A 21,687-nucleotide genomic window follows, 5' to 3' on the forward strand; every position below is an offset into this window, starting at 1 on the left:
TCCCTCTGCACACACATACATTATTTTTCCTAACCATTTGGGAATACTGTAGATATATTTTTGCCAACCTGATCTGACATAGGTTAATAAAGGGAGTTAAAGACTCCTACTATTGCTATGTTTTGTGTTTTAAATTTTATTGTGGCAATTATATATATATATATCATATATGATATTTATACACACATATATCATAGTTTGCTATTTTAACAATTTATTTTACTTTTTATTTTGAAGTAATTTCAAACTTATAAGACAGTTGCAAAAACAATAGAAACTCCATAAAGAGAACCCCAACATATCCCCATCCCACCCCAGATACCCAGATCTTCCAATTTTAACATTTTTCCACCTTTGCACCCTTCTTTCCCTTCCCTTCTCTCCCTCCCTCCCTTCCTTCCTTCCCTCCTTCCATCCATCCATCCATCTGCAACATTTGAAAACAGATTGCACGCATTCATACTCCATGAACACATAATACTTCCAGGTACATTTCCCAAGAACAACGATATTCACTTATGAATATGCAACTATCAAGTTCAAGAAATTTAGCATCAATATAAAGCTTACATTCTATGTTCCAGTTTTTTCTTATGTCCCAGTAATGTCCTTTTAAGCCTTTTCTCCTCCATTCTTAGATCCCATTAAGGATCATGTATTTCATTTAATTGTCATTCAAAGAGTTTCTCTTTCTTTTTTTTTTTTTTTTTTAATTGTGGAAACTTCCATACAACATAAATCTTCCCATCCCAACCCCTCCCAAGCATACCATTCAGTGTGGTTAATCACATTCACCATGTTGAGGTATCCTCACCACCATAAATTACTGGAACTTTACCTTCATCCCAAACAGAAACCCTCCATTCATTATGCATTAACTCCTTTCACCCAACTGTGGTAACCTGTACTCTACTTTCTGTCTCTATGAGTTTGCATATTCTTTGATATTTCCTTTGTGGTTACCATAGGGCTTAATTGTAACATCCTAAATCTATAATGATCTTATTTGGTTTGATACCAAATTAACTTCAATAGCATACATAAACTGTGTTCCTATACCTCTCCATCTCCCCAACTTTATGTAGTTCTTATACACTGAGTCCAAAACCATTGATTAATCATTGCATTTTATGCTTTTGCTTTATAGATCCTGTAGGAAGTAAAAAGTGGAGTTACAAATAAAAAATACAGTAGTACTGGTATTTATATTTACCCATGTCATTATCTTTACCAGAGATCTGTATTTCTTCATGTGACTTCAGTCATTTGTCTAATATTCTTTCCTTTCAACCTACAGAACTCCTTTTAGCATTTCTTGTAGGGCCAGTTATAATAATGATAAAGTCCCTTAGCTTTTGTTTATTTGGGAATGTCTTCATTCCTCCCTCAATTTTTTTAAATTCAGTTTTATTGAGATTATTCACATCCCATACAGTCTTCCAAAGGGTACAATCATTTGTTCATGGTACCATTATATAGTTGTGCATTTATCACAATTAATTTTTTTTCAATTTTAGAACATTTTCATTACTCCAGAAAAGAAATAAAAATTAAAAAGAAAGCTCAAATCCTCTCATACCCCTAACTCCCATCCATTATTGGCTCATAGTGTTGGTATAGTATATTTCTTACCGTTCATGACAAAATATTAAAATATTACTAACTATAGTACATTTATTCTCCATTTACCCCTCTATTATTAACTTCTAACTGTAGTGTCATACATTTGTTCTAGTTCATGAAAGAAATTTCTAATATTTGAACAGTTAATCATCGACATTGTCCACCACATGATTCACTGTGTTATACATTCCCATGTTTTAACCTCCAACTTTCCTTCTGGTGACATACATGACTCTAAATTTCCCCTTTCCACCCCATTCACATGCAGTTCAGCACTGTTAGCTATTCTGTCAATAACATGCTACTGTCACCTCTGTCCATTTCCAAATGCTTAAGTTCAACCTAGTTAAATGTTCTGCACATATTATGCAACCACTCCCCATTCTTTAGCCTAATTCTAAATCCTGTTAACCTGTATTACATGTGTACGAGTTTACATATTATAATTCGTTCATGTCAGTGAGATCATACAATATCTGTCCTTTTGTGTCTGACTTATTCAACATAATGTCCTCAAGTTTCATTCATCAACCTGTTTTTTTTAAGACGGTTTTGTTCATGCACCATATATTCCGTCCTAAGTAAACAATCAATGTTCCCTGTATAACCACGTAGTTGTGCATTCACCACCTCCACCACTGTCTATGTAAGGACAATTACGTTTCTTCCACAAAAAAAAGAGGAACAGTAAAAAAAAAACTAGAAAGATGAAAGAAGAAAAAAAAGAAAAAGAAAAAATGACAGCTAAAAAGCAACAAAAGAAAAGATTGAATTCAAGTACAATTAAAAAGTCAGACAACATCACCAATGACAAGAATCCCACACCCCTCCCTTATATCCCCGCCTTTTAGGCATTTAGCTTTGCTATATTGCCTTTGTTACATTAAAGGAAGCATAATACAATGTTTCTGTTAACTATAGACTCAAGATTGCATTGATTGTATTTTTCCCCAATACCACCCCATTTTAAACACCTTGCAAGGTTAACATTCATTTATTCTCCGTCATGTAAAAACATATTTGTACATTTTCTCACAATCATTGACCACTCTAGTTTTCACTCAAGTTATGCAATTCCAGTCTTTAGCTTCCCTCTTTCCTTCTGGTGTCCCACATGCCCCTAACCTTCCTCTTTCAACCATACTCACTATCATCTTTGTTCAGTGTGCTTATATTATTGTGCTACCATCACCCAAAATTGTGCTCCAAACCTCTCACTCCTGACTTTTCCTATCTGTCTGTAGTGCTCCCTTTAGTATTTCCTGTATAACACGTATCTTGTTTACAAACTCTCTCATTGTCTGTCAGAGAATATTTTAAACTCTCCCTCATATTTAAAGGACAGTTTTGTTGGGTATAAAATTCTTGGTTCGCAGTTTTTCTCTTTCAGTATCTTAAATATATCACACCACTGCCTTCTTGCCTCCATGGTTCCTGCTGAGAAATCCACAAATAGTCTTATCAAGCTTCCCTTGTATGTGATGGATCACTTTTCTCTTGCTGCTTTCAGGATTCTCTCTGTCTTTGACGTTTGATAATCTGATTATTAAGTGTCTTGGTGTAGGCCTATTCAGAGCGCTTCTGATTGGGGTATACTGTGTTTCTTGGATCTGTAATTTTATATCTTTCATAAGAGATGGGAAATTTTCAGTGATTATTTCCTCCATTACTGCTTCTGCCCTTTTTCCCTTCTCTTATCCTTCTAGGACACCCATGACACATACATTCATGTGCTTCATGTTGTCATTCAATTCTCTGAGACATTGCTCATATTTTTCCATTCTTTTCACTATCTGTTCTTTTGTGTGTAGGATTTCAGGTGTCTTGTTCTTCAGTTTCTGAATGTTTTCTTTTGCCTCTTGAAATCTGCTTTTGTATGTCTCCATTATGTTTTTCACCTCTTGTGTTGTGCTTTTCATTTCCATAGGTTCTGCCAGTTGTTTTTTCAAACTTTTGAGTTCTTTTCTTCATATCCTTCATCTCTTTTGCCATATGTTCCCTCATCTTGTTGAACTGGCTTTTGAATTGATCTAGCATATTTATTTGAAGATCTTTAATTAGTTGTTTCAATTCCCATATCTCACTTGAAGTGTAAGTTTTTTCCATTAACTGGGCCATATCTTCATTCTTCCTGGTGTGATTTGCAGTTTTCTGTTGTCTTGGCATCTGGTTTCCTTGATTACCCCAATCAGATTTTCCCAGACCAGAAGGGACTCAGGTCTCAGGAGGGGGAAATATTCAGTATCAGGTTTCCCTGAGGGTGTGTCCTAGAAAAGTGACTGACTTTACCATGAGACCTCTAGATGCTGTGCTTTTCCTAACCTGCCCAGCAGGTGGTGCCTGTCAGCCCATCAGTCCCCACTGGTGTAAAGAGGTGTGGTCCCTTTAATTCACAGTGGACCCAGTTATGGCCAGAGACCAAGGGTGTCAGAAGCCAAGGTTAAGTTGTTTCTGGTTTGATTGTTTGTTTTCCCCCAGGTCCTGGGGTCTGAGTTCTTAAGGGAGGGCGGCCACTTGAGCTGGGACTGGCACCCCTCCTCTTAGGGAAGATACACCCCCTAGGGAATTATCTTCTGCATTTGGATTATTCCTTTATCTCTCTGATTCTGTTAACTCCAGCCCTACATGAGTCAGCCCACCGAGAACTGAAAATGCCTGAGGCTTTCTCCACTGAGCCATTCAGATTGAGAGAGAAAAAAAGAAAGTGAGAAAACCCCTTTTTAGAGCCAGTCCCTGCCCCCCCCCCCCAGTTTCACCTGTTGACCGAGATAGTACTCAGCCCTCTGTGCTCCTTTTCTTGGGATACAGCCGGTTTCCAGTATTCTAAGCTCAGCTATCTCCAAAAGCCTCTGTATTTTTTTCTCTGTCAGCCCCACTCCTCTCCATTGGGAGCGACCTCAGGGTACTTTGCTGCTTGTTAGCGGTTTGTCTGTGTTTGGAACTCGTATTCAACTGTCCACATTTGTTAATTAAAACCCTAGTTGGAGCTTGGTTGAGCTATATTCGCTTGCTCCCAGCAGGGACTGCTTCTTTCTCCCACAGCGAAGTTTTGCAGCTTAGCCTGCCATGGGGGCAGGGGCACTGGTTCCGCAGTTTTTACTTATAGCTTTTATCCTGTGATCTCAGCCATTCCACCCATTCCAGGCTGCTGTATGATGTGTGGACAGTCAAGGATGTCCCCCAATAGCTGTTCCAGACTATTTACTAGTTGTTCCTAGCTATTTACTAGTTTCTCTTTATGCTGCCATTTTGCCCTGCCGTCATTTTTGAAAGACAGTTTTGCTGAATTTAGAATTCTTGGTTGGCCATTTTCTGCTTTCAGTGCTTTAAATGTATCTTCCCACTGCCTCCTTGCCTCTATAGTTTCCAATGAAAAATTAGCACTTAATCTTATTGAGGATCTCTTGTATGTGACATGCTGGTTTTCTTTTGAAGGTTTCAGAATTTTCTCTTTATCTTTGGATTTCACCAGTTTGATTATAACATGGCATGGTGTGGCTCTATTTGGATTTATCTTGTCTGGAGTTCACTGAGCACCTTAGATGTGTATTCATGTCTTTTGTGAAATTTGGGAAGGTTTCATCTATTATTTCTTTGAATATTCTCTCTACTCTTTTCTCTCTTTTCCTCTGGAAATCCCACAATGTGCATATTGGTATGCTTGATGGCACCCTACAGGTTTATCAGGCTCTGTTGACTGTCCTTCATTATTTCCTCTTTCTATTCCTCAGACTGGATGATTTCATTTTTCTTATCTTCAAGTTCACTGATTTTTCTTCTTCCAGCTCCAATCTGCTGTTGAGCTCCTCTAGGGAATTTTTCATTTCTATTCTTGTGGTCTTCAGCTCTGAATAATTCCTTTTCATAATTTCCATCTCCCTATTGATATTTTGTTTTTGTACACCTGTTGTTTTCCTGATTTCCTTTAATTCTTTGTCCATGTTTTCCTTTAGCTCTTTTCGTCCATGTAAGACCATTTTTTAAAAAAAGTCTGACTGTTATGTCCCAGGTCTTTTCCTTCTCTTTGATGGTTTCAAATGTTCCAGTCTTCTCATTTGCCTGGGCTATCACTTCCTGTTTGTTTGTGTTTTTTTGGTATGTTTTGTAAGCTTTTGTTGAAACCTTGACAATTTGATATTTTAATGTGTTATAAGACTGGAATTTAAACTCTGAGGCTTCTGTTCCTTAAGCTTGTACTCAGCTAGTATTATTGTAGAGCTTTCCTTGAATGCCAGGAGCTTAAAAAAAAGCAAAAACACCTTTCCAGTCTTTGCAGATTTACCTGTGCAAGTGTTCTCCTTCAGAGCTTTTCCATACAGTGAGTTTAAAGAATAGCTCTAGGCCAAAGAATAGGGTCCTCCCTGTTCCTTTGTGTGCATGCCTCTTGTCTTGGGCACACACATTTGGCCCAAGAATCCCTCTTGTTTACATAGATACAAATGTCCCTTCTTCCCTAGGAAATAGTTTCCTCATGATCGCAAGTACTGCACTGTAAATCATAGAGCCTGTTATCCCTTGCCCCTGGTAGCCACTTAACTGCTCTACTACAGAGTTGTTTAGGAGAGCTCTGTAAGCCACCTTCTATACACAGCAAGTTCTGGGACAGTGAGTTCCTCGGGCCCTCATCAGACAGGTTGAGCCAGACATACATACCCTAGTATGTGCACAAGGCTCACTCTGTTCCCTCTGGAACCCACTGTTCTAGTTTGCTAATGCTGCCAGAATGCAAAACACCAGAGATGGATTGGCTTTTATAAAAGGGAGTTTATTTGGTTACACAGTCACAGTTTTAAGGCCATAAAGTGTCCAAGGTAACACATCAACAATCGGGTACCTTCACTGGAGGATGGCCAATGGTGTCTGGAAAACCTCTGTTAGCTGGGAAGGCAATGGCTGGTGTCTGCTCCAAAGTTCTGGTTTCAAAATGGCTTTCTCCCAGGATGTTCCTCTCTAGGCTGCAGTTCCTTAAAAATGTCACTCTTAGTTGCACTTGGGATATTTGTCCTCTCTTAGCTTCTCCAGAGCAAGAGTCTGCTTTCAACAGCCGTCTTCAAACTGTCTCTCATCTGCAGCTCCTGTGCTTTCTTCAAAGTGTCCCTCTTGGCTGTAGCTCCTCTTCAAAGTGTTACTCTCAGCTGCACTGAGTTCCCTCTGCCTGTCAGCTCATTTATATAGCTCCACTGATCAAGGCCCACCCTGAATGGGTGGGGCCATGCCTCCATGGAAATATCTAATCAGAGTTATCACCTACAGTTGGGTGGGGCACATTCCATGGAAACACTCAAAGAATTCCAATCTAATCAGCACTAAAATGTCTGCCCCACAAGATTGCATCAAAGATTGCATTTGGGGGACATAATACATTCAAACCAGCACACCCACACTGGGAGCATGGGCTGGCTCCATGCCAAGCCAGAGAGGGGTGCGGGAGGGGTCAGCAGGGCACCATGAGATCGTACTGCTTTTTTCTTAATTGAGGTTGTTCACATGCCATACAATTATCCAAAGTGTACAATAAATTGCCCCAGTACCATGATACAGCTGTGCATCCATCACCACAATTAATTATGTTTCTCTTTTGCCTACGGTTTTCTTATTGGTTGTTTCTGATCTCTGTCTTTTCTTTGTTTCTCTTGTTGGCTGGTTGTCAGATTGGCTCTGCTACCCAGTCTTCCCCCAGAAATCAGTCACCCACTGTGGCCTCCTGTAGGGATGGGAGGTAGGCACTGGGCACCCCAACAGACTCACTGTATGTGGGAATACAAATCTGCTGGCTTCCAGTAGTGCTCTGTTTTCTACTGGCCAGCAAGACCTGGGTTTGTTTTAGACCCTGTTTTAACAGTTGGCTCTTTCATATTTCTCAACCCAAACAGGGCCGGGTTTCCATACAGGGCATGTAGACCAGCTCCTGTGGTCCTAAAAAAGGGTCTGAAGCATCTTTTTAAAAGTGTTTCAATTTTGTTGCATCTTCTGGACTGTTCAGCACATGGCACTGTTTGGTAACTTAATCATCCTCAGAAGCTGCTTTGCCTCTGAGCACAGGCTGTGTCTATACAGGTGAGCTGAAACTGTGGGATTCCTATGCCTTCACTTTGCCGGCCAAAATTTGGCATGTGTGGGGCTCCACCTGTGGCAAAGTACTCCTTCAGCTGACCCAGTACTCTGGCTGTCCCCAAGGCATGGAAACAGCTGCCAGCTGCTGCTTTCCTGAAGGATTGGGGAAGGGCTTACAGACCCAAGGCTGGAAACACAATCTCTGTCCAGGTTTTCTAAGTCTCTTTGTCCCTCACTGACCAGGGCCTTGAAATGTCCTCCCCTGTCCCCTTGGTCTTCAAATGGCGAGGGTATGACTCACTGCTGTGAGAGATTTTATAGTCTGTGTCCCTGGTGGAAAGGGTCCCACCTGCTGATTCTGTGCCTTTCCCACACTGAGACTGAGTGAGGGAGAGGGAGAGGACCAACTGGTCCAGGATGGAAGATTCCTACCTGATATTTCTTCTCTTTCTTCAGTTTAGCATTTGCAGGGTCATTCTGCAGTCTACATCCTCCTCCAGAGTTTCAAACAATTCAGAATTGTCCTTTTTTTCATTGAATCTCTGGAGAGAAGTTTTCAAGTAGCTATTTACATCACCATGTTGATGATGCCACTCCTATCCTACCACTTTTAAGTGATCTTTTTCTTGATTCAACTCTCATTCTATTACTGCAGTCCTTTAACTTTTCTGGAGCTTTGAGAAAGATATTTCTGCCAGTTCTTGCTGCTTGTTCAAAATTCTATAGAGGAACAGAGCCTTGAAGCTTCTCACTCCACCATCTTAATTGGGGCAGGCCATTTTACCATTTTTAAGTGAACAATTATATGGCACTAATTGCATTTACAGTGTTATGCTACTATCACCATCATCCAGTACCAAAACTTTTTCATCACCCCGAACAGAAACTCTATACCCTTTAGGAAATAACTCTCTATTAAGCCCAAGCCCCAGCCTCTGGTAACCTCTAATCTACTTTCTGCCTCTGTGAATTTCCTTATTCTAGATATTTCATAAAAGAAAATTAATGCAATGTTTGTCCTTTTGTGTCTGGCTTATTTCATTAGCATAATGTTTTCAAGGTTCAAACATGTTGTGGTATGTATCAGGACTTCATTCCTTTTTGTGGCTAAATAACATTCCATTATATGGATATACCACATTTTGTTTATCCATTTATCTGTTGACAGACACTTGGGTTGTTTCCACCTTTTGGCTATTGTAAATAATGCTGCTGTGAACGTTGGTGTACAAATATGTATTTGATTCCATGTTTTCAATTCTTTTGAGGAGTGGAATTGCCAGGTCATAGCATAATTCTATGTTTAATTTTTTGAGGAACTGCCAAACTCTTTTCCACCATATAACTATGTTTTGATCCATTTCTCCTTGCATGTCTTGCAATTTTTGCTTTATGTACTTTGATGTTGTTATTTAATACATAAAGATCATGACAATTACCTCCTCATTGTATATTGCGTCTCTTCATTTCGTTTAATAATTTTAACTTAAAATAAATGAATTTAATATGTCCTTTACAGTGATACAAGAAGGAAGAACTCAAAGGATCCCATCTGCCAGCATTATGAATGTTTTCAAATGCTTTTTGGTTCAGAAACACTTTCCATTCTTAACAATTTTTGAAGACCACAAAGAGGTTTTGTTTTTAAGGACTTTTGTTTATGTGAGTTAAATCTACTCATAGTCACCATTTACCTTATTAGAAATAAAAGATAGAAATTTAAGAATATTTATTATCTCATTTTAAAAATAAATCCATTATATAGTAGCATAATAACATGTTTGAAGGTAACTGTATTAGTTAGGGTTCTCTAGGGAAACAGAATCAATGAGAGATATCTGTGAATATAAGATTTATAAAAATGTTTCATGCTACTGTGGGTATGCACGAGTCCAAATTCCGTAGGGCAGGCAGCAAACTGGCAACTCCAATGAAGATGTTCACTGAACTCCTCAGGAAACGAACTGGCAACTTCGACGAACTCCTCAGGAAACGCTTTACTGGGCAGCTGAAGAAGAAGTGAAGGTCCTCTATCTCTCTCACTTTAAAGTCTTCAACTGATTGATTGGATTTAATCCAGCCAACTGCATTCTCTCATTGCGGAAGACACGCCCTTCATTGATGTCATCAGTCACAGCTGCAGCCAATTGGTTTATTACCCAGCCACAAACGTCCTCACAGCAACAGTTAGGCCGTTGCTTGCTTGACCAGACAGCTGGGTACTATCATCTGGCCAAGCTGACATGTAAACCTAACCATCAAAGTAACCATTTTACAAAAGAAAATAAAAGTGAAAAGAATGGCATTGTTTTACGTTTTTGCAAATCTCTTTAATGTTTGGGTTAACAAAAAACAACTGGATGCTCCTAGATATGCCTGTATTCAATCTGTAGCTGTGTTGATTTGGTTAATGTACATGAAAAAATTCTGTCCTCTCAAAGATAAGTAGTTGGCAAAGGGAAGGATATTTTAATAGCCTTTTCAGATAATTGAGGACATTCTTTATATGTGTGTGTGTGTGTGTGTATGTATATATCTATATATATGTATTATTGAGATTGTTCACATACCATACAACTATCCAAGAATCCAAAGTGTACAATCAGTTGCCCATGATACCATCATACAGCTGTGCATCCATCACCCCAACTTTTTTTTCAATTTTTAGAACATTTTCATTACTCCAGAAAAGAAAGACAAAAAACGAAACTCAAATCCTCCACCCCTAACCACCTCCCCCTCCATTATTGATTCATAGGTTTGGTATAGTACATTTGTTACAGTTGATGAGGAATGTTAAAATACTACTAACTGTAGTATATAGTTTGCAGTAGGTATATATATTTTTCCTATATGCCCCTCTATTATTAACTTCTAGTTATAGTGTCATGCATTTGTTCTAGTTCATGAGAGAGATTTCTAATATTTGTATAGTCCATCATGGACATTGTCCACCACAAGACTCACTGTTTTATACATTCACATCTTTTAACCTACAGCTTTCCTTCTGATGACATACATGACTCTGAGCTTACCCTTTCTGCCACCTTCGCATACCTTTCAGCACTGTTAGTTATTCTCACAACATGCTACCATCACCCCTGTCCATTTTCAAACGTTTAAGTTCACCCTAGTTGAACATTCTGCTCATAATAAGCAGCCACTTCCCATTCTTTAGCCTCATTCTATATCCTGGTAACTTATATTTCATGTCTATGAGTTTACATATTATAATTAGTTCATATCGGTGAGACCCTGCAATATTTGCCTTTATGTGTCTGTCTTATTTCACTCAACATAGTACCCTCAAGGTTTCTTCATCATTCCCTTTGTTTTAAGACAGTTTTGCTCACACACCATACATTCCGTCCTAAATAGACAATTGTTGGTTCCCTGTATAGTCACATATTTATGTATTCAGCACCATTGACACTATCTATATGAGGACATCTCCATTTCTTTCACAAAGAAGGAGGAAGAGTCAAAGAAGGCAGAGAGACAAAAGAAAAAGAAGAGAGAAGAGAGAGAAACAACAACATGACAGCTAGAAAGCAACAAAAGGAAAATAGCATTAACATAAAGTAGAATAAAGAGTCAGTCAACATCACCAATGCTAGGAGTCCCATATCCTTCCCCTATTCCCACCCCTCCATATGCATTTTGCTTTGGTATATTGCCTTTGTTATATTAAAGGAAGCATAATACAATGTTTCCATTAATTATAGTCTCTAGTTTGCATTGATTGTATTTCTCCCCAATCCCACCCTATTTTTAACACTTTGCAGTGTTGACATTCATTTGTTCTACCTCATGTAAAAACATATTTGTACCTTTTATTACAATCGTTGAGCACCCTAGGGTTCACTGAGTTATACAGTCCCAGTCTTTATCCTTCGTCTTTTGTTCTGGTGTCCCACATGGTTCCAACCTTCCTCTTTCAACTCACAGTCATCTTTGTTCAGTGTACTTACATTGCTGTGCTACTGTCTCCCAAAATTGTTTTCCAAACCTCTCACTCCTGTCTTTTCCTTTCTGTCTGCAATGCTTCCTTTAGTGTTTCCTGTAGAGCAGGTATCTTGTTCACAAACTCTGTCATTGTCTATTTGTCTGAGAATGTTTTAAGCTCTCCCTCATATTTGAAGGATAGTTTTGCCAGCTTTAGGATTCTGGTTGGTGGTTTTTCTCTTTCAGTATCTTATATATATCACCCCACTTCCTTCTTCCCTTCATGGTTTCTATTGAGAAACCTGCACATAGTCTTATTAAGATTCTTTGTATGTGATGGATCACTTTTCTCTTGCTGCTCTCAGGATTCTCTCTTTATCTTTGACATTTGATAATCTTATTATTAAGTGTCTTGGCATAGGCCTATTCAGGTTTGTTCTGTTTGGGGTACGTTGTGCTTCTTGGAACCGTAATTTTATGTTTTTCATAAGAGATGGGAAATTTTCATTGATTATTTCCTCTGTTATTGCTTCTGCCCCTTTTCCCTTCTCTTCTCCTTCTGGGACACCAATGACATGTACATTGCTGATTTTCATTTTGTCCTTAAGTTCCCAGAGACGTTGCTTGTATTTTTCCATTTTTTTCTCTATCTGTTCTTTTGTTTGTAGGCTTTCAGGTGCCTTGTTCTCCAGTTCCTGAGTGTTTTCTTCTGCCTCTTGAGATCTGCTGCTGTATGTTTGCATTGTGTCTTTCATCTCTTGTGTTGTGCCTTTTATTTCCATAGATTCTGCCAGTTGGTTTTTCGAACTTTCAATTTCTACCTTATGTATGTCCAGTGTTTTCATTATATGGTTCATCTCTTTTGCCATATCTTCCCTAAACTTTTTGAATTGACTTAGTAATACTGACTTCCTGTATCTCAGTTGAAGTGTAAGTTTGTTCCTTTGACTGGGCCATAACTTCGTTTTTCTTAGTGTAGGTTGCAGTAGTTTTCTGTTGTCTAGGCATGGTTTCCTTGGTTACCCCAATCAGGTTTTCCCAGACCAAAACAGGCTCTGGTCCCAGAAGCGAAAACTATTCAGTATCTGGTTTCCCTGAAGGTGTGTCTTAGAAAATTGGTATACCCTGTGAGGCCTCAGGTCACTGTGCTTTTCTGCCCAGCAGGTGGCGCCTGTCAGCCTGTAACTCCTGACTGGTGTAAGGAGATGTGGCCCGTGGCTGTTTTCCCCCAGGCTCTGGGGTCTGGTTCTGAATGGAAGGCGAGTAATAGAGCTGGGCCCCACCCCTTTCTTCTTAGGGAAGATAGATCCCCTAGGGAGAAGTCATTAGCATTTCAATGGTCTCTCTCTGCCTCTGCTATCTCTACCCTTGTCTGAGTCAGAGCACTGGGAACTGAAAGTGGCTGAGGCTTTCTCCACTGAGCCAAAACAGGGCCAGTCTGCTGCTACCCTCTGGCTCTCTGAGGTCAGTCTTCACCCAAAGCCTCTGTTGGCTTGTTGATTCGTATGGAGCAGTCCACGCTTGTTAAAACCCTAGTTGGAGCTCAGCTGAGCTATATTCGCTTGCTCGGAGAGAGCTGCTCTAGCTCCACAAGGCTTTGCACCTAGGGCTGTGGCAGGAGGGGACTCCTGGCTTGGATCCACAGTTTTTACTTACAGATTTGTGCTGCAGTCTCAGGCATTCCTCCCAATTCAGGTTGATGTATGATGAGTGGACGGTCACGTTTGTCCCCCCACGGTTATTCTGGATTATTTACTAGTTGTTCCTGGTTGTTTATTAGTTGCTCCAGGGGGATTAACTAGCTTCCACTCCTCTCTGTGCTGCCATCTTAGCTCTCCAAGGACATTCTTTTTTGATGCTACACCAAAACTTAACAAATGGTAGTTTCTTAAAGGTTAATTGGAATGTAGAATTTGAAACCAGATGAATGAAATTTCAAACTCTGTTACGTTAAAATCCATTGGTCTTAAAAGGGGGATGTGAAAGGAAATGAAATAAGCTTCAGTAGCAGAGAGATTCCAAAAGGAGCCGAGAGGTCACTCTGGTGGGCACTCTTACGCACACTTTAGACAACCCTTTTTAGGTTCTAAAGAATTGGGGTAGCTGGTGGTGGATACCTGAAACTATCAAACTACAACCCAGAACCCATGAATCTCGAAGACAGTTGTATAAAAATGTAGCTTATGAGGGGTGACAATGGGATTGGGAAAGCCATAAGGACCACACTCCACTTTGTCTAGTTTATGGATGGATGAGTAGAAAAATAGGGGAAGGAAACAAACAGACAAAGGTACCCAGTGTTCTTTTTTACTTCAATTGCTCTTTTTCACTTTAATTATTATTCTTGTTATTTTTGTGTGTGTGCTAATGAAGGTGTCAGGGATTGATTTAGGTGATGAATGTACAACTATGTAATGGTACTGTAAACAATCGAAAGTACGATTTGTTGTGTATGACTGCATGGTATGTGAATATATCTCAATAAAATGAAGATAAAAAAAAAAAAAAGTACCCCAAGGGGGGAAAAAAAAAATCCATTGGTCTCAAACTACCAAACTCCAGCCCAGTAGCCTTTATTCTTGAAGGCGATGATTTAACAATGTAGATTACAAGTGGTGACAGTGTGATTGTGAAAACCCTGTGGATCTCAGTCCCTTTTTCCAGTGTGTGGATGGATGAATAGAAAAATGGGGACAGGGAAGTCAACAGAATCCAAAGGAGAAAAGAGAATATGATGCTATAAAGCCTAGGACAGGGGGCAAGATGGCAGACTGGTGAGCTGTATGTTTTAGTTAAACATTGAAAAAAATGGAACACTACCTAACTCATTTTATGAAGCTAACATCAATCTAATACCAAAACCAGGCAAAGATGTTACAAAAAAGGAAAACTACCGGCCAATCTCCCTAATGAATATAGATGCAAAAATCCTCAACAAAATACTTGCAAATCGAATCCAAAGACACATTAAAAAAATCATACACCATGACCAAGTGGGGTTTATTCCAGGCATGCAAGGATGGTTCAACATAAGAAAATCAATCAATGTATTACAACACATTAACAGGTCAAAAGGGAAAAATCAATTGATCATCTCAATAGATGCTGAAAAAGCATTTGACAAAATCCAACATCCCTTTTTGATAAAAACACTTCAAAAGGTAGGAATTGAAGGAAACTTCCTCAACATGATAAAGAGCATATCTGAAAAACCCACAGCCAGCATAGTACTCAATGGTGAGAGACTGAAAGCCTTCCCTCTAAGATCAGGAACAAGACAAGGATGCCCGCTATCACCACTGTTATTCAACATTGTGCTGGAAGTGCTAGCCAGGGCAATCCGGCAAGACAAAGAAATAAAAGGCATCCAAATTGGAAAAGAAGAAGTAAAACTGTCATTGTTTGCAGACGATATGATCTTATATCTAGAAAACCCTGAGAAATCGACGATACAGCTACTAGAGCTAATAAACAAATTTAGCAAAGTAGCGGGATACAAGGTTAATGCACATAAGTCAGTAATGTTTCTATATGCTAGAAATGAACAAACTGAAGAGACACTCAAGAAAAAGATACCATTTTCAATAGCAACTAAAAAAATCAAGTACCTAGGAATAAACTTAACCAAAGATGTAAAAGACCTATACAAAGAAAACTACATAACTCTACTAAAAGAAATAGAAGGGGACCTTAAAAGATGGAAAAATATTCCATGTTCATGGATAGGAAGACTAAATGTCATTAAGATGTCAATTCTACCCAAACTCATCTACAGATTCAATGCAATCCCAATCAAAATTCCAACAACCTACTTTGCAGACTTGGAAAAGCTAGTTATCAAATTTATTTGGAAAGGGAAGATGCCTCGAATTGCTAAAGACACTCTAAAAAAGAAAAACGAAGTGGGAGGACTTACACTCCCTGACTTTGAAGCTTATTATAAAGCCACAGTTACCAAAACAGCATGGTACTGGCACAAAGATAGACATATAGATCAATGGAATCGAATTGAGAATTCGGAGATAGACCCTCAGATCTATGGCCGACTGATCTTTGATAAGGCCCCCAAAGTCACTGAACTGAGTCATAATGGTCTTTTCAACAAATGGGGCTGGGAGAGTTGGATATCCATATCCAAAAGAATGAAAGAGGACCCCTACCTCACCCCCTACACAAAAATTAACTCAAAATGGACCAAAGATCTCAATATAAAAGAAAGTACCATAAAACTCCTAGAAGATAATGTAGGAAAACATCTTCAAGACCTTGTATTAGGCGGCCACTTCCTAGACTTTACACCCAAAGCACAAGCAACAAAAGAAAAAATAGATAAATGGGAACTCCTCAAGCTTAGAAGTTTCTGCACCTCAAAGGAATTTCTCAAAAAGGTAAAGAGGCAGCCAACTCAATGGGAAAAAATTTTTGGAAACCATGTATCTGACAAAAGACTGATATCTTGCATATATAAAGAAATCCTACAACTCAATGACAATAGTACAGACAGCCCAATTATAAAATGGGCAAAAGATATGAAAAGACAGTTCTCTGAAGAGGAAATACAAATGGCCAAGAAACACATGAAAAAATGTTCAGCTTCACTAGCTATTAGAGAGATGCAAATTAAGACCACAATGAGATACCATCTAACACTGGTTAGAATGGCTGCCATTAAACAAACAGGAAACTACAAATGCTGGAAGGAATGTGGAGAAATTGGAACTCTTATTCACTGTTGGTGGGACTGTATAATGGTTCAGCCACTCTGGAAATCAGTCTGGCAGTTCCTTAGAAAACTAGATATAGAGTTACCATTCGACCCAGCGATTGCACTTCTCGGTATATACCCGGAAGATCGGAAAGCAGTGACACGAACAGATATCTGCACGCCAATGTTCATAGCAGCATTATTCACAATTGCCAAAAGATGGAAACAACCCAAATGTCCTTCAACAGATGAGTGGATAAATAAAATGTGGTATATACACACGATGGAATACTACGCGGCAGTAAGAAGGAACGATCTCGTCAAACATATGACAACATGGATGAACCTTGAAGACATAATGCTAAGCGAAATAAGCCAGGCACAAAAAGAGAAATATTATATGCTACCACTAATGTGAACTTTGAAAAATATAAAACAAATGGCTTATAATGTAGAATGTAGGGGAACTAGCAATAGAGAGCAATTAAGGAAGGGGGAACAATAATCCAAGAAGAACAGATAAGCTATTTAACGTTCTGGGGATGCCCAGGAATGACTATGGTCTGTTAATTTCTGATGGATATAGTAGGAGCAAGTTCACAGAAATGTTGCTATATTAGGCAACTTTCTTGGGGTAAAGTAGGAACATGTTGGAAGTTAAGCAGTTATCTTAGGTTAGTTGTCTTTTTCTTACTCCCTTGTTATGGTCTCTTTAAAATGTTCTTTTATTGTATGTTTGTTTTCTTTTTAACTTTTTTTTCATACAGTTGATTTAAAAAAGAAGGGAAAGTTAAAAAAAAAACAAACAAGGAAAAAAAAAAAGATGCAGTGCCCCCTTGAGGAGCCTGTGGAAAATGCAGGGGTATTGGCCTACCCCACCTCCATGGTTGCTAACATGACCACAGACATAGGGGACTGGTGGTTTGATGGGTTGAGCCCTCTACCACAGGTTTTACCCTTGGGAAGACGGTTGCTGCAAAGGAGAGGCTAGGCCTCCCTATGGTTGTGCCTAAGAGCCTCCTCCCGAATGCCTCTTTGTTGCTCAGATGTGGCCCTCTCTCTCTAGCTAAGCCAACTTGAAAGGTGAAATCACTGCCCTCCCCCCTACGTGGGATCAGACACCCAGGGGAGTGAATCTCCCTGACAACGTGGAATATGACTCCCGGGGAGGAATGTAGACCTGGCATCGTGGGACGGAGAACATCTTCTTGACCAAAAGGGGGATGTGAAAGGAAATGAAATAAGCTCCAGTGGCAGAGAGAATCCAAAAGGAGCCGAGAGGTCACTCTGGTGGGCACTCTTACGCACACTTTAGACAACCTTTTTTAGGTTCTAAAGAATTGGGGTAGCTGGTGGTGGATACCTGAAACTATCAAACTACAACCCAGAACTCATGAATCTCGAAGACAGTTGTATAAAAATGTAGCTTATGAGGGGTGACAAGGGGATTGGGAAAGCCATAAGGACCACACTCCACTTTGTCTAGTTTATGGATGGATGAGTAGAAAAATAGGGGAAGGAAACAAACAGACAAAGGTACCCAGTGTTCTTTTTTACTTCAATTGCTCTTTTTCACTCTAATTATTATTCTTGTTATTCTTGTGTGTGTGCTAATGAAGGTGTCAGGGATTGATTTGGGTGATGAATGTACAACTATGTAATGGTACTGTGAACAATCGAAAGTACGATTTGTTTTGTATGACTGCGTGGTATATGAATATATCTCAATAAAATGAAGATTAATAAAAAAAAAAAAAGACATAATGCTGAGCAAAATAAGCCAGGCACAAAAAGAGACATATTGTATGTTACCACTAATGTGAATTCTGTGAAAAATGTACAATGTTTTATACTGTAGAATGTAGGGGACCTAGAGATACCAATTAGTGGAGGGGGAATGATAATCTAATAAGAACAGATAAACTATGGAGGGTAATCTCAATGTTATGGGAATGCTCAGGAATGATTATGGTTTGTAAACTTTCTTGGATATACTAAGATCATGTTGGATGCAATAGAGTTATTTTAGGTTTTTTTTTCTCTTATTCCTTTGTTTTCTTAGGGGTTGTTAATTTTCTTGGGGTATGATAGGAACATGTTGGAAGCAATGTAGTTATTTTAGATTATTTGTTTTTCTTACTCCTCTGTTTGGACATGGTTTATTAATTTTCCTGGGGTATGGTAGGAACATATTGGAAGCAAAGTAATTATTTTAGGTTATTTGTTTTCCTTAATCCATTGCTTTGTTTGAAATGTTGTGGGGTTTTTTTGGTTGTTGTTTGCCTGTTTGTTTTTAATTTTTTGATAAACAAAGTTAAAAAATTGAAAAAAAATCAGTAGAAAAATGGGAGTAAAAACTAAATGACAAATAGGGTGGGATGGGGGGATGGTTTGGGTATTCTCTTTTCACTTTTATTTTTTATTCTTATTCTGATTCTTTCTGATGTAAGGAAAATGTTCAGAAATAGATTGTGGTGATGAACGCATAACTATATGATCATACTGTGAACAGTTGATTGTATACCATGGATGACTGTATGGTTTGTGAATATATTTCAATAAAACTGAATTTAAAAAAAAAAAAAAAAAAAAAAGAAAAGAAAAATGGGGACAAAAACTAAATGAAAAATAGGGTGGGATGGAGGGGATTATTTGGGTGTTCTTTTTTATTTTTATCTTTTATTCTTATTCTGATTCTTCCTGGTGTAAGGAAAATGTTCAAAAATTGATTGTGGTGATGAATGCACAACTATATGATGGTACTGTGAACAGTTGATTGTGCACCGTGGATGATTAATGATATGTGAATTTATCTCAATAAAACTGAATTTTAAAAACATCATATTGGAAAAGACAAGTTTTCTAACATATGATATTGAAAATCACAGAGAAAAAAATGAGAATTTCCTTTGAAAAGGAAGTCTGTACTTGATTTCAACCCTTCTTTTGTTTCTTTCTTTCTTCGTGTAGACCTGAGGATGAGATGTTTTTAAAAAGACTTTCTAGCAGTTGCTTGGTAGGAAAGGATCCTGATGCTCCTCTTTTCTACAGAGAAGAAGGAAACAAAAAATTTCAGGGAGAGGACTATGTGGGAGCTGCAGTGCTGTACTCTAAGGTAAGCCACTCTCAGCCCAGCAGGAGGTGCTGTCTCAACAATTTAACAATGCCTATTTCTTCAGAAGACAGAGCCAAATTGCTGAATTTTGTAGCCAACGTTAGCCTTGTCTATAAATTTCGGTTTGGGTTTGAAAAAGAAAACTTGGCAGAATTCTGCTAGTGGTTATATAATAGTTGGTATTATATATCCTGAATTCCATCAAGAAACATCTTTCAGCAGTTGGCTTATTGGACCCCTTGTCATGTCTTGTCCATGCTTGTCCGCTTTCAATTGATTTGTGTGCCATTTTGTCTGAATGACTGATGAAGTTTATTGGTTTGATAGTCTTGATCTAGAGAACAAGTAGATCTTGGGTAGCCACAGGGTTAGCTTGCAACCAGTTTGACTTAGATTGTCAAAAAGGAAAATGAGCTCATTGGCCACAACCCGGTTGAACTCCATTTTGAAGGTTGTTAGCAACCTACTAATATTAGTGGCAGTCAGCAAATAGTTATTGTGTAACTACAGTTTAACCATCACCTAGCTAGGTTTTGAGGAGTAATCATGGCTTTTAACAATTTGTTATTTTTATTGTCCTGCTTCCATAATAGGAACTGGACCAAAATCCCGAGAGATTTCCTTCCATAATTTTTATGAAATTTATATGGACATAAGGCGAGAATGTATCACCTCCTTCCAAGTCTGTGACCTTGTATAGTAAAAGAATTAGGTAAATTTGAAGGGTGTTCCCTTAGTTTGAATTTTGCACAAGCCTATGCTTAAAGTTTAGAATTAGTTTTCCCACAACCATCAGACCTATATCAGCAACTTCTACAGGTGATAAAAGCCTTGCTTTTAGTATTATAACAAAGTATGTAGCTAAATAATATAAGTGTTAGTGATTGCTGAAGGATTAAAATCCATTAGATGTAACGATCCAGTGATAAATGACTTAATAGTTCTTTTTAAGAGCTAATCGCTTCAACTTTATACATGTGTATCATAAATATAATCAAGGGGGAAATTTAAGGAAACAGGTAGAATAAACATTGAAGTCAGACAAAAGATTAAGAATGTGGAAGATGAGCCTTCCTATTTCATGAAGCTAGTATTTTGGTGATTATGGTACTTGCAATTTTACATAAAACTGCTATTTTCATTCTTCTTAAAAATAATATTTGTTGTTTTTGTCTGATTGTAAGTAATATATGCTTACTTTGGAAAATAAAAAGAGGTGTAAAGAGTAAAAAAATCCCATAATCAGTGATACAGACACTGTAAACATTTTTACTTACATCCATCCAGTCAGACTTTTTCCTCTAAAAAATATGTTTTTCTTTTACAAAATTGGGATAATGCTGCATCTACTGTTTTGTAACTTGCTTTTTTCCCTCAACAATTTATTGTGACCGTTTTCTCATGTTATTAAATTTTCCACTAGAACATGGTTTTTTATAGCTGGCTTAGTGTTCCATTACAGAAAAATACTGTACTTGATTTAACATCTCCTAATGTTGGCAAATTGTTTCGTATCATAATGCTACAATAAACATCTTTCTATGTAAATATTTGCACACATCTGATTATTTTCTTAGGATAGATTCCTTGAAGGGCAATTGCCTGGTCAAGGTGAATGTATTTTTTAAGGTCTTTGGTACTTGATGCTGAATTGTACTCGAGAAAAAAAACTAGTTAACATCCCTTATAGGGGAATATGGGAATGTTTATTTCTCTATATCCTACGCAGTACTTATTATTATGGTTATATTATTATATCTATTTTTAAAATTATTTACTTGGTTTTAATTGCAGTAAAATAGATATAACAAAAATTATTTTAACCATTTTAATTATTTTAAACTCTTTGTCTGGAGGATGGGGTGGAGTTGGGGGTTTTAAGCATTTTAAGTGAACAATTCTTTGCCATTAAGTATATCAACAATACTGTGTAACTTTCACCACCCTCTATTTCCGGACTATTTTCATCATCTCAAAGCAAAACTCAAGCTCGTTTAGAAATAACTCCCCATTCCACCCTCCTCCCACCCCAGTTTACCACTATTCTGTTTTCTGTCTCTATGAATAGGCTTATTCTAAGTATTTCATGAGAGAAATAATACAATATTTGTCCTCTTATGTCTGGCTTATTTCATTCAACATGATGTCTTCAAGGTTAATCCATGTCATAGTATGTGCTAGCGCTTCACATCTTTTTACAGCTGAATAATATTCCATCGTGTGGATATGCCACATTTTGTTTATC

The 21,687-nt window shown here is 38.2% G+C and overlaps 1 protein-coding gene across 3 annotated transcripts in view; it reads left to right on the forward strand.

The window, feature by feature from the left end:
- The window catches only part of SMYD4 (SET and MYND domain containing 4), an 87,107-nt gene that overhangs the window by 20,636 nt on the left and 44,784 nt on the right, over positions 1–21,687 (forward strand). For all 3 annotated transcript variants that reach the window (XM_037809650.1, XM_037809651.1, XM_037809652.1), the window contains exon 3: positions 19,298–19,442. In XM_037809650.1, the coding sequence (XP_037665578.1) occupies positions 19,298–19,442 (145 nt within the window). The remainder of the gene's footprint in view (positions 1–19,297; positions 19,443–21,687) is intronic.

Source organism: Choloepus didactylus, chromosome 18 (genome assembly GCF_015220235.1).
Source record: "Choloepus didactylus isolate mChoDid1 chromosome 18, mChoDid1.pri, whole genome shotgun sequence".
Lineage (NCBI taxonomy): Eukaryota > Metazoa > Chordata > Mammalia > Pilosa > Megalonychidae > Choloepus > Choloepus didactylus.